Genomic DNA, 17740 nt, shown 5'->3' with positions numbered 1-17740 from the left:
GCTTTATTTTATTTCCTTGCTATAACTATTCATTTATAGAGAGCAACAACTGAAAATAGTAGATAATATATTATCAAGTAACTGCCAAAGCTCCGCAGGATATCGATAAAACTCATCTAATATTAACAGTAAACATGTTTTAAGATATGGATAGGAAATATCTCAATGTTGTCCAAAGTAATTGCCTCCTTATTAGACGTATCTCAGTAAGGTAGTTAATTATGTTTTCCAAATAAACGTGTCTAGTACGATAAACTTCTTCTTTTGGCAAATAAAAAATCTCATAAGGAATGTGGTTAGTTGTAAATATGGATGTATCATAATGAAAATCCGTTATTAAATAACAATTATTGAAATTGCCGAGATTTTTCTGTTTTAAAACTAGTTGTTACAATTCTCAGAAGAAATGCTTCACCACAGGAAAAATATTAAAACATTTTTAATATCTATTATGAAAAATTCTCAACGATATTAAAAAAATATATTTATGTGGTCATAAAGACGGATATTCAATTAGGTATTTATTACTAACCACATCCACAATTGTTGTTTTTATGAAAACTATGACCTTTGTACAAAAATTATGTCGATTTCTATCCCTAGTACCATCAATTTGACTGAGTCTATATTTATTGCGAAAACACGTATTACTGCCGTGCTATTTGAGGTCTATCTAGGGTCATATTTTATAGGTGAGCGGAGAACCCCCAAAGAACGCTTAGAAACAGATTCGTATTAATGGCTAAAATTGATATCTTTATCTTTTCAAGGTTCCTGAATCCGAACGATTTAAATAATTAAATTTTATTTATAATAATTGAAAGAAATCGCAAAAATACTTAAATTCAATTATCCCCCCAAGTTATTTTCTTATTTTTATAACTTGATGCGTCTCGAAAAATGCGCGCGCTGTATACAACCACGGTACTTAAAAAATCGACATATTTTGTCTAATTGAGATTAAAAGCTGGAATTTCCTGAAAAACTTCCTTAAACTTTGTACTTTTAGACTGTATGGATAATTAAAAACTGTGTCAATCAAGTTTTTAATTTCAATCTGCGGAAACATAATATCATGAAAAAATGTCCTGCTCAGCCGGAAAATGGTTTGGAAATTTTGGACGTCTTTGGATACGACACAAAATAATTGCTAATATGCTATTTAATTCTCATAGAGAAATATTGATTGTTGCCAGTTAAACGCGAAAAATGATGACTCAATATTAATCGTGTTTTCTTAAAATTCGATTTTGACAAGGTTTCCCCAAATTTAATTGAAAACAAACTTCATATTCAGCGACCTTGAAAATATGTAGATCGACCATTATTAGCCATTAATACGAATCTGGTTACTGCTATGCATTTTGGTGGTGATTGCCACTCAACTATTATCTATCATGGAAAGGAATAAAATGCAAAATAGAAAACACAAACAAATTTTTTACTGTTATCTATCTCACAAAATAACCTAACGGTAAGAGGGCATTATTCAATGAAGCTTTTAAACAAAAAAATCGCTAAAAATAATTCCACAACTGACTAATATCAATAATATTCGTTATATTAACGAAGTGAATGCTTTTTAAAGAATCAGTTCCAATCAGATAAATACAAATGTTGTTTATTCAATAAACATTCATAACGAATCAACCAAGCATTTATAACTGTCAGTACCCCATTATTGTTAATAGTTATTGTCTTAGTTCGCTACCTCGAATATCTGTTTATATGTTCAAGCAGCTAGTAGCCACGGTAATCTCATTATTTTTTATTGTCGACACGCTAGTTGATAATAGTTATCAAGCTGTGAATTTCTATAGTTTATAAACAGCCAATGTCAAATTTATAAATCTTTCGAATTGATGTTGCAAGAGAACAAAAATTTCGTTTAGAGAATTGATGTAAATAATTTTACAGATAAAATGATAAAACACAATTTATTTATAATTGTTTTGTTTTTTCGTCAAAGAATTAGTGATGTATTTTCTATATTCGATTTAAAATTTAATGGTAATCCAAATTTTGCTTTTATTTCTTATATATTCCAGCCTTCTTCTTTTTATTTTTCAGTTATGAATTGAATCTCATGTAAATCCTTACCAGTGGCTTTCCTATATCTAGCTCTTGATTCCTGAGTTTGAAACATCGCCGAAGGGTTCCGTGGCTTTTTTATAATCAAGCAGCGTGTATAGTAAACAAACAATCCCGTTTTAGCTTAAAGTTTATTCCAAAGAATCGAATGTCTGTCTGTGAATATATATATATAGCAATTGAACGATATTATATGTCCTAACTTTTAATTTTTTTCATAGAGTAATGATCCTATGTACACCTCCCTACTAGTCTATTACATTGTGTGCTTTTAGGTTCCGTACTGTATATTTAGCTAATATATTTCACACGATCCCCAGGACACACAAGCAAGTTAGCCTTTGTATATTACTGTGTAGCCTTATAGTCCTCATTTGCTGCATTTTTATCCACCACGTGGCGGATCTATGGATTATGATTGGTCTAATTACGCATGTGTAGAACCAAACGTCTGATAGGAGATTGTATCTTTTTGTATACTTTTTGTTTAGGTTCTTGACAAATTCGATTTAAGTTACTTGCACCTGTTTGAGATCTGTCAGTGCCATTTGCTTGTCAGATATGCTTAATCGTCAAAAAATTGTTGACAATTTGTAGACAAAAGCTTGTAAAAAACTAGTAACAAACACACAAATAACTAAATAAAGATCAAATAAACGAAAATCCAAGAAAACTATAATAAATATCGAAATCTACCAAATGTGTTTTTTGAGCATTGACTGTAAGTCCTTCTTGTTTACACAATATTATATCATTTGTATATCAAAACCAGCGAAAATTTGCCATGGATATATCTATGAGGACATATAGACTTCTGTTGACTAGTGGAATGGCGATATTACTGCTTCCTGTGGGCTCCTCCACATTTTCTTGATTTGATGGCGGATTGGCCCACAGTTTCCAATATCGCTACCTTCTGTTTTTCTGCAACTTACTGTAGATGTATTTTATTTTGCAATGGTGTACCCATTGGTAGGTTTATTTGAAGTGTGCATCTTTTTATTTATTTTTCTCTTGATATAGGTGGTTTCCAATTAACCCGTTTTCTCTAACCATTACTCACATTTTTTCGCCCATTTTATTCCATTTTATTTTGAACATATTTGCTCACGCTAATCTACAATTTTTCTTTCCAGTTTATTATTTATCAAAGGACATTTTTCATACTGTGAATTTGAATTAATTTCAGCATATAATACTTTAGTACTTTTTTTGTAGATATACGATTAAGCTAGTTTTTGTCTTGGTTGGTTCGTTCTTGTTAGTCATATAATTTAGTGATTTCCAAATAATCATTTTCATATAGCCAAAACTTCGACATCATTAGAAATATATTGCCCGTTAATCTGATAAAATTCAATTTCCTACCACCTACTAAAGTTACATTTTATCTCCGGTTTGATTTCAATCTACACAGTTTACGATTGTAGGTGTAGGTGGCACCTCATGTCGTTTTTATTCGTTTAATTGGCTTATTATTTTGAGAAGTGACACCTGAATTCGGTCTTAAAATTCGAAACCTGCTCTTAGCGGCAAGATTACGTGACACAGATAAACGTAGTTAATATGTTGCAGGCGTTTTAAATGTATTTAAATATTATCCTAATAAAACAGGAAAACGTAAAGAACGCAAAACGGAGAGAACAAAAGAGACCAAAAAGTTTTGTCACATTTCACTATTAGATGTGTTTGGATTCTATGTGTATATCACAAAACAATCTTTCGACTTTCCTATCATTTTTTTCCTTATTCTAGGGTATAAAAATATTATAGATATTTCTTATAACGTTTGATCTATTTAAAAATTACCATGTGTTACTAAACTAGTGAATTATTTGCCTATTAAATAGATCTTATCGCGACATATTACTAATTCTCAATGTTGCTGTAATTTCGTTATGATGAAGACGAAGAGAAGAAAGCAAAACAGGGCCATGGACAGTTGTATGATATCGTATGTGTAATTATTAATAATTATAGAGCGTTCAAACATAATCATTGAATGCATGCACGTTTCTAATTAATGGTTAACGATTCATTTCTATAATTACCACTTTCAATTTTTTTTACACTAGCAAGTGAGTCAACGCCAGTCGGGTTCGTAGCCCGCGGATATAATAAACATGAAACTGCAACAAAATTTATAGGCTATTGTCCGAAATCAATAAGGTTTATGAAGAAATATAGAACAAAAACCTAATTCATTAGACAGTTTTGACTCATTTGAGATCATGAAGATCAAAGATATTTACGCATATCTATAATAATAGGACTGAATAAAGAAAGGCACGTTAAATAAAGCGAAAACAAATACAAACAAATGCAAACAACCTGATACGTAACGAATACATAAAAGAACACCATTACCGTTTAACGCATAGAGTTATTACAATAAAGTTAGCTCCTATTTGGAATGAAAAAACTTAAGCTGTCTCCCGAGTAAGGCTGATAAACGATCTTGTCAAATAAGTCATGTTTAAGCACATAACATTCAATCACGCCTAGAAAATGTATACCTGAGGAACTGATGGAAATCTAATAGCTATTTATGCACTTTATTCTGTTTCAGAAATGTTAAATACACTGATGTTGAAATGACAATGCAAATGAACATGTCACTAGTAACTGACATGTTTCGGCTTATAATAATATATTTGATTTGTGAAATTAATTTGAAAAAAGTATTTTTATTTATTTTATTTAGATTTGAATATCGGTCCACAGATCACATTTTTCACAACTAACGAACGATTCACCAATAGAACTGAAATCTCGTCGGTATTTTGATGTATTTGGAACTAGAAATTTGAAATGATAATTGTTAAAGGCCATTTAGAACGAAACTCTAATTTAAGCTTTCCACTGAAAAGTGATTATCCCAAATTATATATTTATTTTCTACAAAATTTGTTATATGACACTTTTCCTACATTTTTTCATTTAAACGAATATAAATCTACATCAACTACTATGAGTTGATAGCTGATAGATATGTGCTAGGTAAGGAGTCAACTTCCTCGTTAATTCTTATTCCCCTACTATAATCTTTTTGCAGGAGCAAAGCAAATTTCTATCGTTACATGTGTCTGCCTCAGCATACATCAAAGGAATTTTATATCCAAGAGCTAGTGGCCTATTTCTAATAAAATTTTTAGGTATCGAATTTGAAATGCCTATTAAAGGATAATTTGTTTTTAGTAAGTGCTTAAACTGATTTTAGTAGCTTATGCATCGAGTGTTAACTCATAACAAAATAATAGTGATGTGGTGCAGATGTTTACTGATATTAGCGGCTCTTTTACTAATGGGAAGACTGCATACAGTGTTAGTAATGAAATTTATTTTTTTTCAGCGAAGCTTTGTTGGCTATTTTGTAGTAGCTTCATAGTGCAGTTTGCTTTTCATCATCGATCTATTTAAACTGAGTAAAGTTGCAGTACCTGAAGCACTCGTACTCTTAGATAGAATTGAATAACATGCAATTCGATTTTTTTTAACTTCACACGACGCCAGTTTGATAAGCAAAACTATCGACTTTTGTAATACCTATAACCATGAATGTTTATGTTAATAATGATGATAAAACTGTTCTTTCTTTGAATAGCATAACTCTCAGCTAATATTTTCAATTAAGTATACAAAACTTTTTTTTCAAATTCTTCTTTTGACTGTGGAAAAAGTGTTTGATTGGTGCTGAATTGATCGGGCATTACTAAGATCTTTTCCATATCAAAACAACACTGCATCATTATATCGCACAAATACCACATGAACGAAGTATTAATACTGATAACAATTTCTATTTATTTTAAAACTTGGTTCTTCATTATAAGAGGGATGATGTATTGTGGAAAAAACTTTTCCTCTAGACACTACTTGTCATATAGCTGATAAACGAATAGTGAAATTTTAATTATAATATATTAATTAATTAATTAATTAATTAATTATAATATATAAAATAATAAAGTTTAATTGAAATATCAAATCCCTTAGAAAACTGTTATCATGTAGACGTTTGAGTTGTGATTTGACTTTTTTTCTGGTGGAAAAACAATGAGCAGACAACACGTAGCGATAACACGATACGAGTTGAAAAAATGATTCAAAATGATTGACTAATAAATCTGCGTGAAATCTCGTCAGAGCACAGAGCTACACGAATTACGTGCAGTATCACATTTCTCGAGTATTACCATTTTGACAGACAGCATCGCTGGTTCCATCATTTCGTTCTCACAAAAAAAACAAGCTACTATTAAGTGGAAATATCTTGGATCACAAACGGCAAAGAAATTTTACTTTCACTATCGGTCAGTTAAGTTTTGCGGAGCTATCCGATGCAAACGCCCGGTGTGCGTTTTTACGGTCCAGAAGGGATCTCTGTAGTCATCCCAATGCAGCTCAGATATAGTACCCAGTCACTATTTTCTGTTTCGGAGTTAGAAGGAGCACTTATTCAGCGCACGGTTCTGCTTAAACAGTAATTTGAAAAGATACGTCGAGATCGGAATCAATTATTTCTACCAAGAAGGGTTTTAGGGTATTATCAGTCTATTGTTAGTGGCTAGTTCTTCTTTATTACCTCTGTTTATAAAAAATCGAATTGTATTCATATCATGTTATACGAGTATGCACGGATGCATTCTTCATACATCCACTTTGGCGTAGATATTTAGTTTGAATGTTCGGGAATGAAATAACTTCCTCATGAAGGCTTGGAGATTTTTTGACGGATAAATAATAAATACTTTATTCTGTCAAATTTCTTGGAAATTTAGAAGATAACTGGTTTCCTTATAATCAATATTTATGACTTTATTTTGACTCTTATATACATAAAACCTGTGTGACTGTTTCCTACCGATTTGCAGCGTATATAGCAATAACTTAAATTATAAATCATCATTAATACTAAAAATTAAATTAATTTATGGCTTAGTATTATTCAAATTATTACAGTTTCCCGTAATTAACAGTATCAAAGCTCGTTTAAACTACGCACATATACAAGGTATTGAAGTTCCTCGCTAAATTATTACTATCAGCCTTTGAAAAATATTAAGAGTGTGATATGTTCGAATGGGAAAAATTAATTATACATGCTATTCGTTCATATATATTTAAGAAGAAATGTTAGAAAAACTTTCGTTTACAACGAATATCAATTAACCGTTTCTTAAAACTACCAATTTCACTTTTATTACAATAAATTGATCGATATTTGACAGCTTTTATTAAATTTTAAGAAAATGTTAAGACACTTCGATCTGTCCAAAGGGCTACACCTTTATTATTTGTTAACCCCCTTCTTCTCAATTTCCTAACCTGTTATTTGTGAATCATCAGAAACTCAGTTAAATTCAGTATTCGTACATGATCTTAGTCCACAATATTTCCATTGCCTTTGCAAAATAAAGTCTTAATTGATTCAACCTGAAACACCTTCATGTGTCATTTTTTCTGTACATTAAAACAAATATCTCAAAAAATTGTTGTTAATAAATGTGGTTTTTGAATAGTTCTATTGTAAAATGGCTTAAGATTATTTTTATATTTTTGAAAACGAGAGATTGCAAGAAAAACAGCAATTTAATCTCCATAAAAACAAGTAGCTTTTATAGCTACGTGTTAAAGTGGGAAAGTTTTTAAAAATACGGTCTGTATGTAATCAAAAAAAGAAGTACCAGAATAGTATTAAAACAAAAGCGAAAACATATGGTATAGTCCATTTGGAAAAAAGGGTTGGGAAAGTGAAAGGGAGGTTATTGACGAATTAGAAATGTGTGTATCGTAAAAATGATATAATTTGTTTTGGGATGGTCAAATATAGAAATATTTTGTATGGCTGGAGCTGGAATCTTTTTTTCTAGAGATAAGTTCTCGTCATATGTGCGTTAACTAGCTACCGCAAGTTAAATTAAGTATTTAATTAAAACAAATCACTGATGAACTAATTTACCAGGCTACAAGGAAACCACAGAAAACCTGTGACACTGTTTGGGCTTGGAACTCTACCTGAAAGCTAGTACAGGGAATGAGGAAGCTACTTTTTGCTGTGGCATTGCCCAATTTCATAGTATGAATCAAGTATCAGGTTTTCAGGTCATTTAGTTGGCTTAGAATGTCTATATTGGCATAAACAGTTTTATCAGAGAAGAAATGGCACTTGTTTTGGCAGTATCAGAGTCAAGAGGTAATTGGGTAAGGTACAATATAAAAAGAGCAAAGAAAATAATAGTAGTAGTTCAAACGTTTTTAACGAAAATGTCACGAACATAGTAAAATACATATAACAAGCAAATGAAGCATTTGTGAAACCGTAAAATGAAAAACAGAAGGAAACAATCATATGAACGGTTATTTTAGAGTATGAAGAACCACAACAAAATGTTAAGACAGTTTTTCCTGTTTTCAATGACATAAAATTACTCAACTGCATCATACATAACCTTTAGAAATACCGTCTAGCAACAATATTATAACTAGATATCCGCCGAAGACCTTGGAATTTAAAATGATATTTTTAAGTATATGAACAAAAAACACGCGGCTTTCAAAATAATTTCGGCGTTTTCTCTACAATGCTTAGGTACTCTACTAATGAGAACAGGTTCTCATGAGTGATGACCAAAAACAGGAGATAAAAAAGATTAAAATAACATTTGATCGGAGTGCGTCCACTAATACCATCATACAACTTTTTGTATCTCCCATTTTTGGTATTAATTAGTATTTAAAGCAAATAATTATTCAAGAAAATATAACAAAAATGTACATATTACACAACGTCATTAGAACGAAACCGGGTAATACAAGTAATAGTTTCATATACAACGTGTATCTCGCAAAAACTGTGAGTTTGAAAATCAGCTTACATTAGCAAAATAGTATTTCTAACAGATGTAGAAGTGAGAGATCTCACAGCATTTGGAAGATAAAATCTACTCAAGATCCTTTTCTACTCAATAATGCTCACGATAAAGCCCACCTCAAAATGAATTCAGCTCGCGCACACCTCCCGCATGAGATTTTTGAGAAATCTAGTTTTGAAATGGAGACAGAAAATGGCACAACTAATTGAAAAAGAGGGATATTTTTCCTATAACCTAGAGCCTCGCTATCATGTTGCAAACCTGGAGAAAAATGGGATAGATGCGAGATGTGTTCAGTATGTGCTACTATTGGAAAATGTGTGTCTTGCTGTGACTGAATCACGCATGTGTCGCGTGTGGGATATGCTTAAACTGGGTTCAATCTGCGCTGCGTCAAATTGATAGATTTTGAAAATGAGTTGTAGCACCATTGTAGAAAAATAGGTGTATTTTCGAAACGTAACACTGACAAGGTTCAGTAATTTCTCCTCTAGTGAAGCTGTATTTCTCCAATTCCGTTTAGTGACTATTCTGTTATAATTCTTTGAATCAAAACTGTGAGCATACAACCTGTCGCAGCTGCTAATAATTTAGCGCAACGTGATATGATAGTAATGAAACTGTTAAATTTGGTAACTGAATTTGATGATTAGATTATTTTTCTTTCATCTGAATAAACAGTTTTTCAGGTGTTTACCTACTAAAATGAAAAATGTGCACAACTAAATAACATCTTTAAGGTAGACGTCAATTTTTTTAATCAACCAAATGGAGCAACAACATAAATTGCTAATATCTCGATTGAATATCAAAAAGGTGTGCTACTTTGGCCACTCTGTAGTCGTTATCAGTTATGTTGATTTATTATTGAATAAAGACTTGTTTCCAGTAGCTCACAGCAATTTAAATGGCCTATTGATTGACCGACATCAATGGTTTGTGATCAGAGCAAATTTCAGTACGTATCATAATATCATAATTGTAAGTAAAGGACAACAACACACTGAAATGTCAAATTTACGAATGAATTAGAGAAAATGTTTCGGCTTAGTTTAAAGATTAAATATACACAAAACAAACTTCGTCAGTTTCTTAGAATTATCTTATGCAAGTGAAGTTTATTTATAAAATACTTCTATACGCAATACTATGTGATTAATGGTACTCTGGTTTTGCTACAATGAATCAGAATTTAGAATAGTAACACTCTTATATATTTTTTGAATTACCATCCTATAAATGTTCCGGATCTATCATATGTAACAAATGTTTCTACGGATAATTACTAGAATCTGTTAGACGAAACTATTATTCATAAGACCAAACTATTATTCATAACGTCCATGTGAAAGAAACAAATTTTATTGATAACCTTTCTACAATCTCATGTTGTATCCATCACATTACAGCAAATACCAATTATATATCTGTTTTAGTAGACATATTTAAATTTTATTTGAATATATTTTCATATTTATATATATATTCCATATTTAATAATTTTCATATTAATATACACCAATAGCAATAATAAACTGTTAAAGTTCATAAGTATTTTTAAGACTCGAATTTCGTTGTTTCAATTTTTTTCTTTTTTTGTAATAGATTAAATACTTAGATATTTTTATAAAATAAATTTGTCACAAACAAATATTATATCAGGCATACTCTGGATGAAAGAAGACATTGCGGCCCGAACATGTTCAATGCAATTCATGTAGAGTGACCAATCCATTTTGACAATTACATCCGCATATTACCAAATAAACGATTCCATATTCATATTCCCACATCTATGATTATTCATGGTGGTAATGAAAGATACTATCAAGTCCATGTGCCCATAAAAACAAATGATGAAACTTCCACTCAAAACAATTATTGAAGCCCTTAATTGCTCATTATACCTCTGACCTCGTTCTCTCCAAACCAAGCTAGATCCATCTAAGTTACTCAGGTGGAACATAGAACCTAGAGAAAAAAATTTCTATTCGTCGATGATCCAGATGCGGTTTCTCCTAACCTACATGTTATTTAGTTAGCTGTTGATGTAGGGGACGCTAATCCAATGCCCTATTGGTAGCAGAAGTGCAGTTGTGTTCCTCCTTGCGGTAATACGCAGTTAACGATTGCAGTAGTTGTAATGATTTGTCACTCTCTTTAATGAACATGAAAGGCTGAACCATTTGCCATGCTCTATGTGAAATTCAAACGTTGAGAAACTGCACGTTGCGTTAACCCTTCGGAAATCCACTGTTTGATGCAAAAAAACTGAAATATTAACTACCTTTCAAAATCACTGGATCAAAACTAGGACAATAAAATAACATCAGAGTATAGTGACCAATCCATTTTGCCAATTACATCCGCATATTACCAAATAAACGATTCCATATTCATATTCCCACATCTATGATTATTCATGGTGGTAATGAAAGATACTATCAAGTCCATGTGCCCATAAAAACAAATGATGAAACTTCCACCCAAAACAATTATTGAAGCCCTTAATTGCTCATTATACCTCTGACCTCGTTCTCTCCAAACCAAGCTAGATCCATCTAAGTTACTCAGGTGGAACATAGAACCTAGAGAAAAAAATTTCTATTCTTCGATGATCCAGATGCGGTTTATCCTAACCTACATGTTATTTAGTTAGCTGTTGATGTAGTGGACGCTAATCCAATACCCTATTGGTAGCAGAAGTGAAGTTGTGTTCCTCCTTGCGGTAATACGCAGTTAACGATTGCAGTAGTTGTAATGATTTGTCACTCTCTTTAATGAACATGAAAGACTGAACCATTCGCCATGCTCTATGTGAAATTCAAACGTTGAGAAACTGCACGTTGCGTTAACCCTTCGGAAATCCACTGTTTGATGCAAAAAAATTGAAATATTAACTACCTTTCAAAATCACTGTATCAAAACTAGGACAATAAAATAATTATTATTATGTTAAACTGAAACAAAAACCATATAAAACCGACCATATGCTTGAATTTATTTGATTACTACAACAAATGTTTAGCAGTGTATTTAAAACTTGTTTTACATTCAATTGTGACCAACTGTAAGCTAATCTGATTTCTTGTATATGAAGTGTCGACTATGACTTGCAAATGGTATACATAAACTAAAAATTGAGTATCTATGAAAAGACTATAAGTTGATTTTATGATAAAGATGATGCCACTTAAGCTGTTAACTATTGAAAAATAATCCAACTACTATATTAATACCGGTGAGAAAAGTGAATGAGCCAAAAACGCAAAAATGGCTATAAAACCAAAAAATTCCGTAAATTGTAATCTGGCGAACTAAAAATAAAACGCGATAAATTATTAACAAGCAGAGTCAATTATACAAGATATAGAAAAACGATGAAAATAGAATTTTTTAATATTAATTGGAAAGTGAAAGTACGGAATATTTTAGTTCTATTAGTTAAGCATGTTTGTATTTTGGAAATAAATAATATTATCATCAAATTATTTATTTTATAGTTTCGTTCAACTGGTAACAATGAACAACTATATTTCAAAATTTAATAGTGTATCGAATAGTTGACGTACGAACAAAATTTGACTGACAGCTATCACGGTAGCTAAGCATTGAAGAGCCCATACCAGTAATACCTGTTGATGCTGTTTTCTAGTTAGTTACAGAAAACATTTTAACATATAGAAGACGTCTATTGAAACAACAGGAAAGTCGTTTTAAAAGTTACCTATTCACACGGAGTCGAACTAAATTCTAAATTTTAAATAATTTGATCATATATAATAACGTCCGTGAAACATTTTTTCTATTTTGGTTTTCATTGATGACACTAGCATTTGTTTAAAATCTCATTTTGAATTTGAAAGCTTTCAAATTTTCAAGCAACGCTAATCATCTCACAAAAAAGTGGTATGGTATTAAATTAATTATAATTTACAGCATAGGTAACTGAAGTTTGGTAAATTAAACTAAAATTTCTTGGTGGTGATTTTTTCATAATCATAAATTACTGGTAAACGAATAGAAATTTCCTGTATGAGTCCTTTTTGTCATACAAATGTGGAAAGCTTTTGACGCTGTCCATCAATGTTCCATCGACTAAAGAATATTGCTGATTTTCAGACATTGCTTTTTCCTATTTTTTTGTATCAGTTTTAAAAAAAACCAAGGAACAAGGATGTTGTAAAGAAAACAATACCACCAAAACAGACTGACCTGACGTATTAAATTTCTTTTGATTAAACAGTTATTCAATGATATGAATAATAACGTATTCATTTAAATTATCTTAAATTTGCCCAATGTACTTTCTCTTGAATAAACAATGAGAATAATAAAGCATATTCAAAAGAATTGCGTTCTGAAAGGTAACATTGAAAACATGAGTAATGGATAGATATTCTTGGAGAAAAACGCTAATGTCTACGAACACAAGAGGCATTAATTTGTGCTTAACCGCCATAACAGCTACCTTACAAACGCAATTAACTCACTTATGCTTAGACAACTTAGAATAATAAATATTTCGATGAATGCAAATGAAGCTATTCGTCAGTTTCAGAAGAAGCTGAATCGTAATATGTTTGTGGTATTGAAGAGAATTAATGGAACTAATACTTTGAATTCTAAAGATTAATGACCGATATTGATTACATTTCGAAATAATAAATATGGGTTTGAAACAGAAAACAAATTGATTTGTTTGTAGAAAATCCTTCAAACAATATTCAAATATCAAAAATATTTACTTTATACATCTGTTGAATGGTACTATTTTTGATGTTTTCGAATCATTTACTTGTTTAATAACCTTGCATGAAAATAAATAGTGATTTATCTTTGGAATGCGTAACATCTATATTCATACAAAATAACTTGTAAGAAGGATCTGGTGGCAACAATACTAAATTGAATAACTCACTAATAAATCTTCAGCGTTTTGTATAAATTTCATGTTAGGTTTCACTAATAAAAAATTCTCACAGTCTATTTATTGTTAAAAAAAATTAATTAATCACTACTCCCCTATCATTTTTTATTCATTATTGTGTAGGTATTAATTGCTTGAGTCCATATTTCCTGTTTGCTATGTTTCAAGGAGATTAACAACTATGATTTCATTTTGAATTTTGTAATGAGAAATGGACAATTTTGCGTTTTTGTTATTCTATTATAATATTTTGGGAATCAACTTCTTAACTTAACGATTTTTTGTAAATTTACAATTCTATGATTGTATGTAATTTTTTCTTGATAAAACTTTTTTTTCAAACTAAATTTTGTCTGATATAGAAACATTTAAAAAACCATACTTTATAAATAGAATGCGCTACAAAGTAAAAAATCGAATTTTTGGCGTTTACCTTGGTAAAACTGGTCTTCAAGAATGATTTAATTAACATATGCTGATAATGACAAAGTTAAGAAAGTATATTGTGAACATACATGTATAGAAAAGTTGGTAATATAGGAAATATGACCTTTTAATAATAAGCTTGATAATCCCGTATTGAGTAAAGTTCAAATTCCCTGCATTGGATACTAAAATACAATATGATAAATTAAAATTATTAAAAAATGATTGTAATGTGTGAAAAAATAGTTAGAGTAAATGAAAATAGTAATACCATAGAGCGCAAGCTTTTAATATTATATGCAGTGAGTTCTGGAGTAATGGATTAAATTTAACACACCCACAATTTACGCCAATTATTTTGTCATACATTATCATACATTTTTTAAAAAAAATCAATTTTACCACACTGTATTTTCGCCTCTAAGGCAGAGTATTTAAATTTCACGTTTCTTTACCTATATATTCACAATATACTTTTTCAACTTTTCAACTTAGTCATCATTGAAATCAATTTTACCAAGATTTGCACGAAGATGTTTTAAATAATATTAAAGAGTTTTACATAGGTATACATTTTGAATTCCAACGATTCTAAGGACATTGTCTACAAACAATTCTAAATTTCCACTGGAAGCTTATTAAAGATGCTAATAATTAATAAACGTTCACCGTTAACCTCCAATTAGATATAAAACATCAATTCATTTAGCAGCATTATCTAATGAGGTGTTTAAAAATAAGTGTTTATACATTTATACATTACCCGGATGACTATTTGCGAAATTACTTTCAAAACCAGAAAATCAGGATATTAATGGCTCCCAGGTTACTTCAAATAAATTTATGATTATGTCCTTGAGTTCATTAAATCTTCAATTAATTAAGAAAGTTAAAGATTTGTTGAGCGTGATGCCGACTTGCATTTGTGCATCACTCTTACGTTGATTGGGTATCAATAAAAAGATATGAATTGAAAAGGCCTGCCGTCTGTTGGAGTTATTAACGATTTTTTCCCAAAGGGAATGCGAAGAATTAATTTCATATGCAGCGGGAGAAGTGGTTTCATTTACATATTTGATACCTACGATTATACACAGTGACCGAACGAAAAATTCCCACCCTAAATAACTACGGAAATAATAACTTTCTAAAAAAGTGGTGAAATACACGTTTAACGATGAACCTTGGAAAATTTATATTACCATGAGGGTCTAGTGATACCTTTTCTAGAAACTCTTTGAATTATATTTAAATTCATCCATGATTTCTTGATAACATTTATCAATAGGTTTGTGAAAATAAATTTTGACAATTTAAAAAAAGAATACAAAATTTCGAGGCAATTTACTTACAACATTACGAATACCGTTTAGGAGAGAATGAAAGCGCGCTAGAGCCAGAAAACATTGGTCGTAGATATGTTTCAAAGTTAATAAAAAAATGCATAGAGACAAATTCTTTGGAAAACAAATGACACGAATCACAGCGACCGATGATATTTTTGGAGCACTTGCAGATGGATAATAATCAGCCGATCAAAAAAGTACTTTTTATCCGTTGAATGGTAAAATAAATAGTCACATTTATTTATAAAAAGTCATATTCAAGCGGGTCAGGAATTAAATACTTGGGCTGGTGTTTTTAGTCGTGGAAATATCCCACCCAGGATGTATGTATTTGGCCAATTTCGACGAGCACCAGGTCGTAGGTCGTAACCGTCGTGATGTTCGTGTTCAGCAGGATTGAATGTATATATTCGGCCAGTTTCATAGAAAGTTTCGATAACGTAGATGTCAGCCACCCTGGGCACCAAGAACCTTTTATATCTTTTCTGTCCTAATATTCCTGTTAAGCAATCTCGAAAACCCTCCAAGTAATAAGATTGAATTCATTTCCGCTAATATTTTCTCAGTTATAAATTTTTTATCTTTTAACCATTCGAAATGAATTTTTCCAGGCAAAATTGCAATTGTCATGTCTTTCATTCATAATTTTTGTTCACAAAATATCCTGAAGCTCTTCCGGAACGAATGCATTTTGTTGCATCTTTATCCTTCTTACTGCTCAGAAATTCCTAGGGTTTTCTTTTGTTGTGCTTTATTCCTTCGAATATTTCACAGTTTCACATGATTTCCTAAATTATTGAAAACGAAAATGACCTTTTGGGACAAGATCTGTTTTTTCAACAAGATGGTGTACCATTTATAAGTTTATAAGTTTCTGGATAATCATTGTCCTAGTTGGTGAATTGGAAAAAGAGGATCTATCACTAAATTTCCACCCTTTAATTGTTTTATTGAGATATTTTGTAATTTGAAAACATTTGAATAAACTGTTGAATAGAAAGCATTCTCAACAATACATACCTCAATTAAAATTTTTTTTTGTGTTTTATTTTTATAATCCATATAAAAACAGTTATTTCCACGAACTCAGTGATATTTTTTTTAAATCACAGTTGCTGAAGAAAATTCAAAAATCTTTTAATAGAGGTAACACTTTAAATGTTTCAAGTGGGTGCGTATGTGAGGCAAAAAGAGGAAGTTGTACATACAGATATTGGTGAAATATGTCGTCTTTGAAATCAAGTTTACACTTTACTAAAAAATTATTACTTACGCAGTTATTTAGAGTACCTATCGTTGCGAGGCCGCGTATAGCTCCTATTAATAGTACTGATTCAGCTGTATTATTAAGTACAAATGTTTAGTTCGAATATGTTCAATCTTGTATTAGTATTATTTTCAGCAATCTTGAGATTTCACATACACTATACAAAGAAAATTAGACGGTTCCTTTCATTTTATCTGTTTAAATTAAAGAGTATCTATGATACTCTTATATAGAGTTGGCTCAGAAGTAAATTAGTACTCAAATCCAACTACATAGCGTTTATAGAATTATCAAAAAGTCGCTTTGAGTACTATAAAAAAAGTTCTAATAAAACAATTTAATGAACGAAACATACTATATGCAATAAGTCTTTGTGAATCCGCGAAGGACTTGGTTTTTAATTGGTAGCTTCAGGAATCAAATTATGAAAAAGGTTAATAAACTGACCAATGATATTTTGTTGTAGTATTGTGTAAAATATTTAAAGGAATTTTAGTTTCATGCTCTTACACAGATCTTTGTTTGAGCACAAATATGTATAACGTCAAAAGTACACTTACCTTATTTTGAAATAATTTTCTGAATGACTCCCTGGAATACTTCTCCTCCGTAGACACTATCTCCTGACATTTCTTTAAATGCGCCATCCTTAATCGCTCCCTTAAGTTTTCCTCTTCCATACTTGACATGGGCACTAAAGATTTCCGACGCCAAGCAAGACGCTCATCCACCGATATTTTATCAGATACGCTACTAATCGCTTGGACGCTTGGTTTCGACGCCGATACCTCGTTGTTTACCTTTT

The 17740-nt window shown here is 30.9% G+C and overlaps 1 protein-coding gene across 1 annotated transcript in view; it reads right to left on the bottom strand.

The window, feature by feature from the left end:
* Positions 1 to 17740, bottom strand: part of LOC130451153 (NADPH oxidase 5) — a 99957-nt gene extending 82217 nt beyond the window's left edge. The window contains exon 1 of the mRNA XM_056789980.1: positions 17496 to 17740. Within this exon, the coding sequence (XP_056645958.1) occupies positions 17496 to 17624 (129 nt within the window). The 5' untranslated portion in view covers positions 17625 to 17740. The remainder of the gene's footprint in view (positions 1 to 17495) is intronic.

The sequence above is a fragment of the Diorhabda sublineata genome, chromosome X (genome assembly GCF_026230105.1).
Source record: "Diorhabda sublineata isolate icDioSubl1.1 chromosome X, icDioSubl1.1, whole genome shotgun sequence".
Lineage (NCBI taxonomy): Eukaryota > Metazoa > Arthropoda > Insecta > Coleoptera > Chrysomelidae > Diorhabda > Diorhabda sublineata.
Note: the sequence above shows the minus strand (reverse complement) of the source record. Positions and strands in the feature narration are given on the sequence as shown.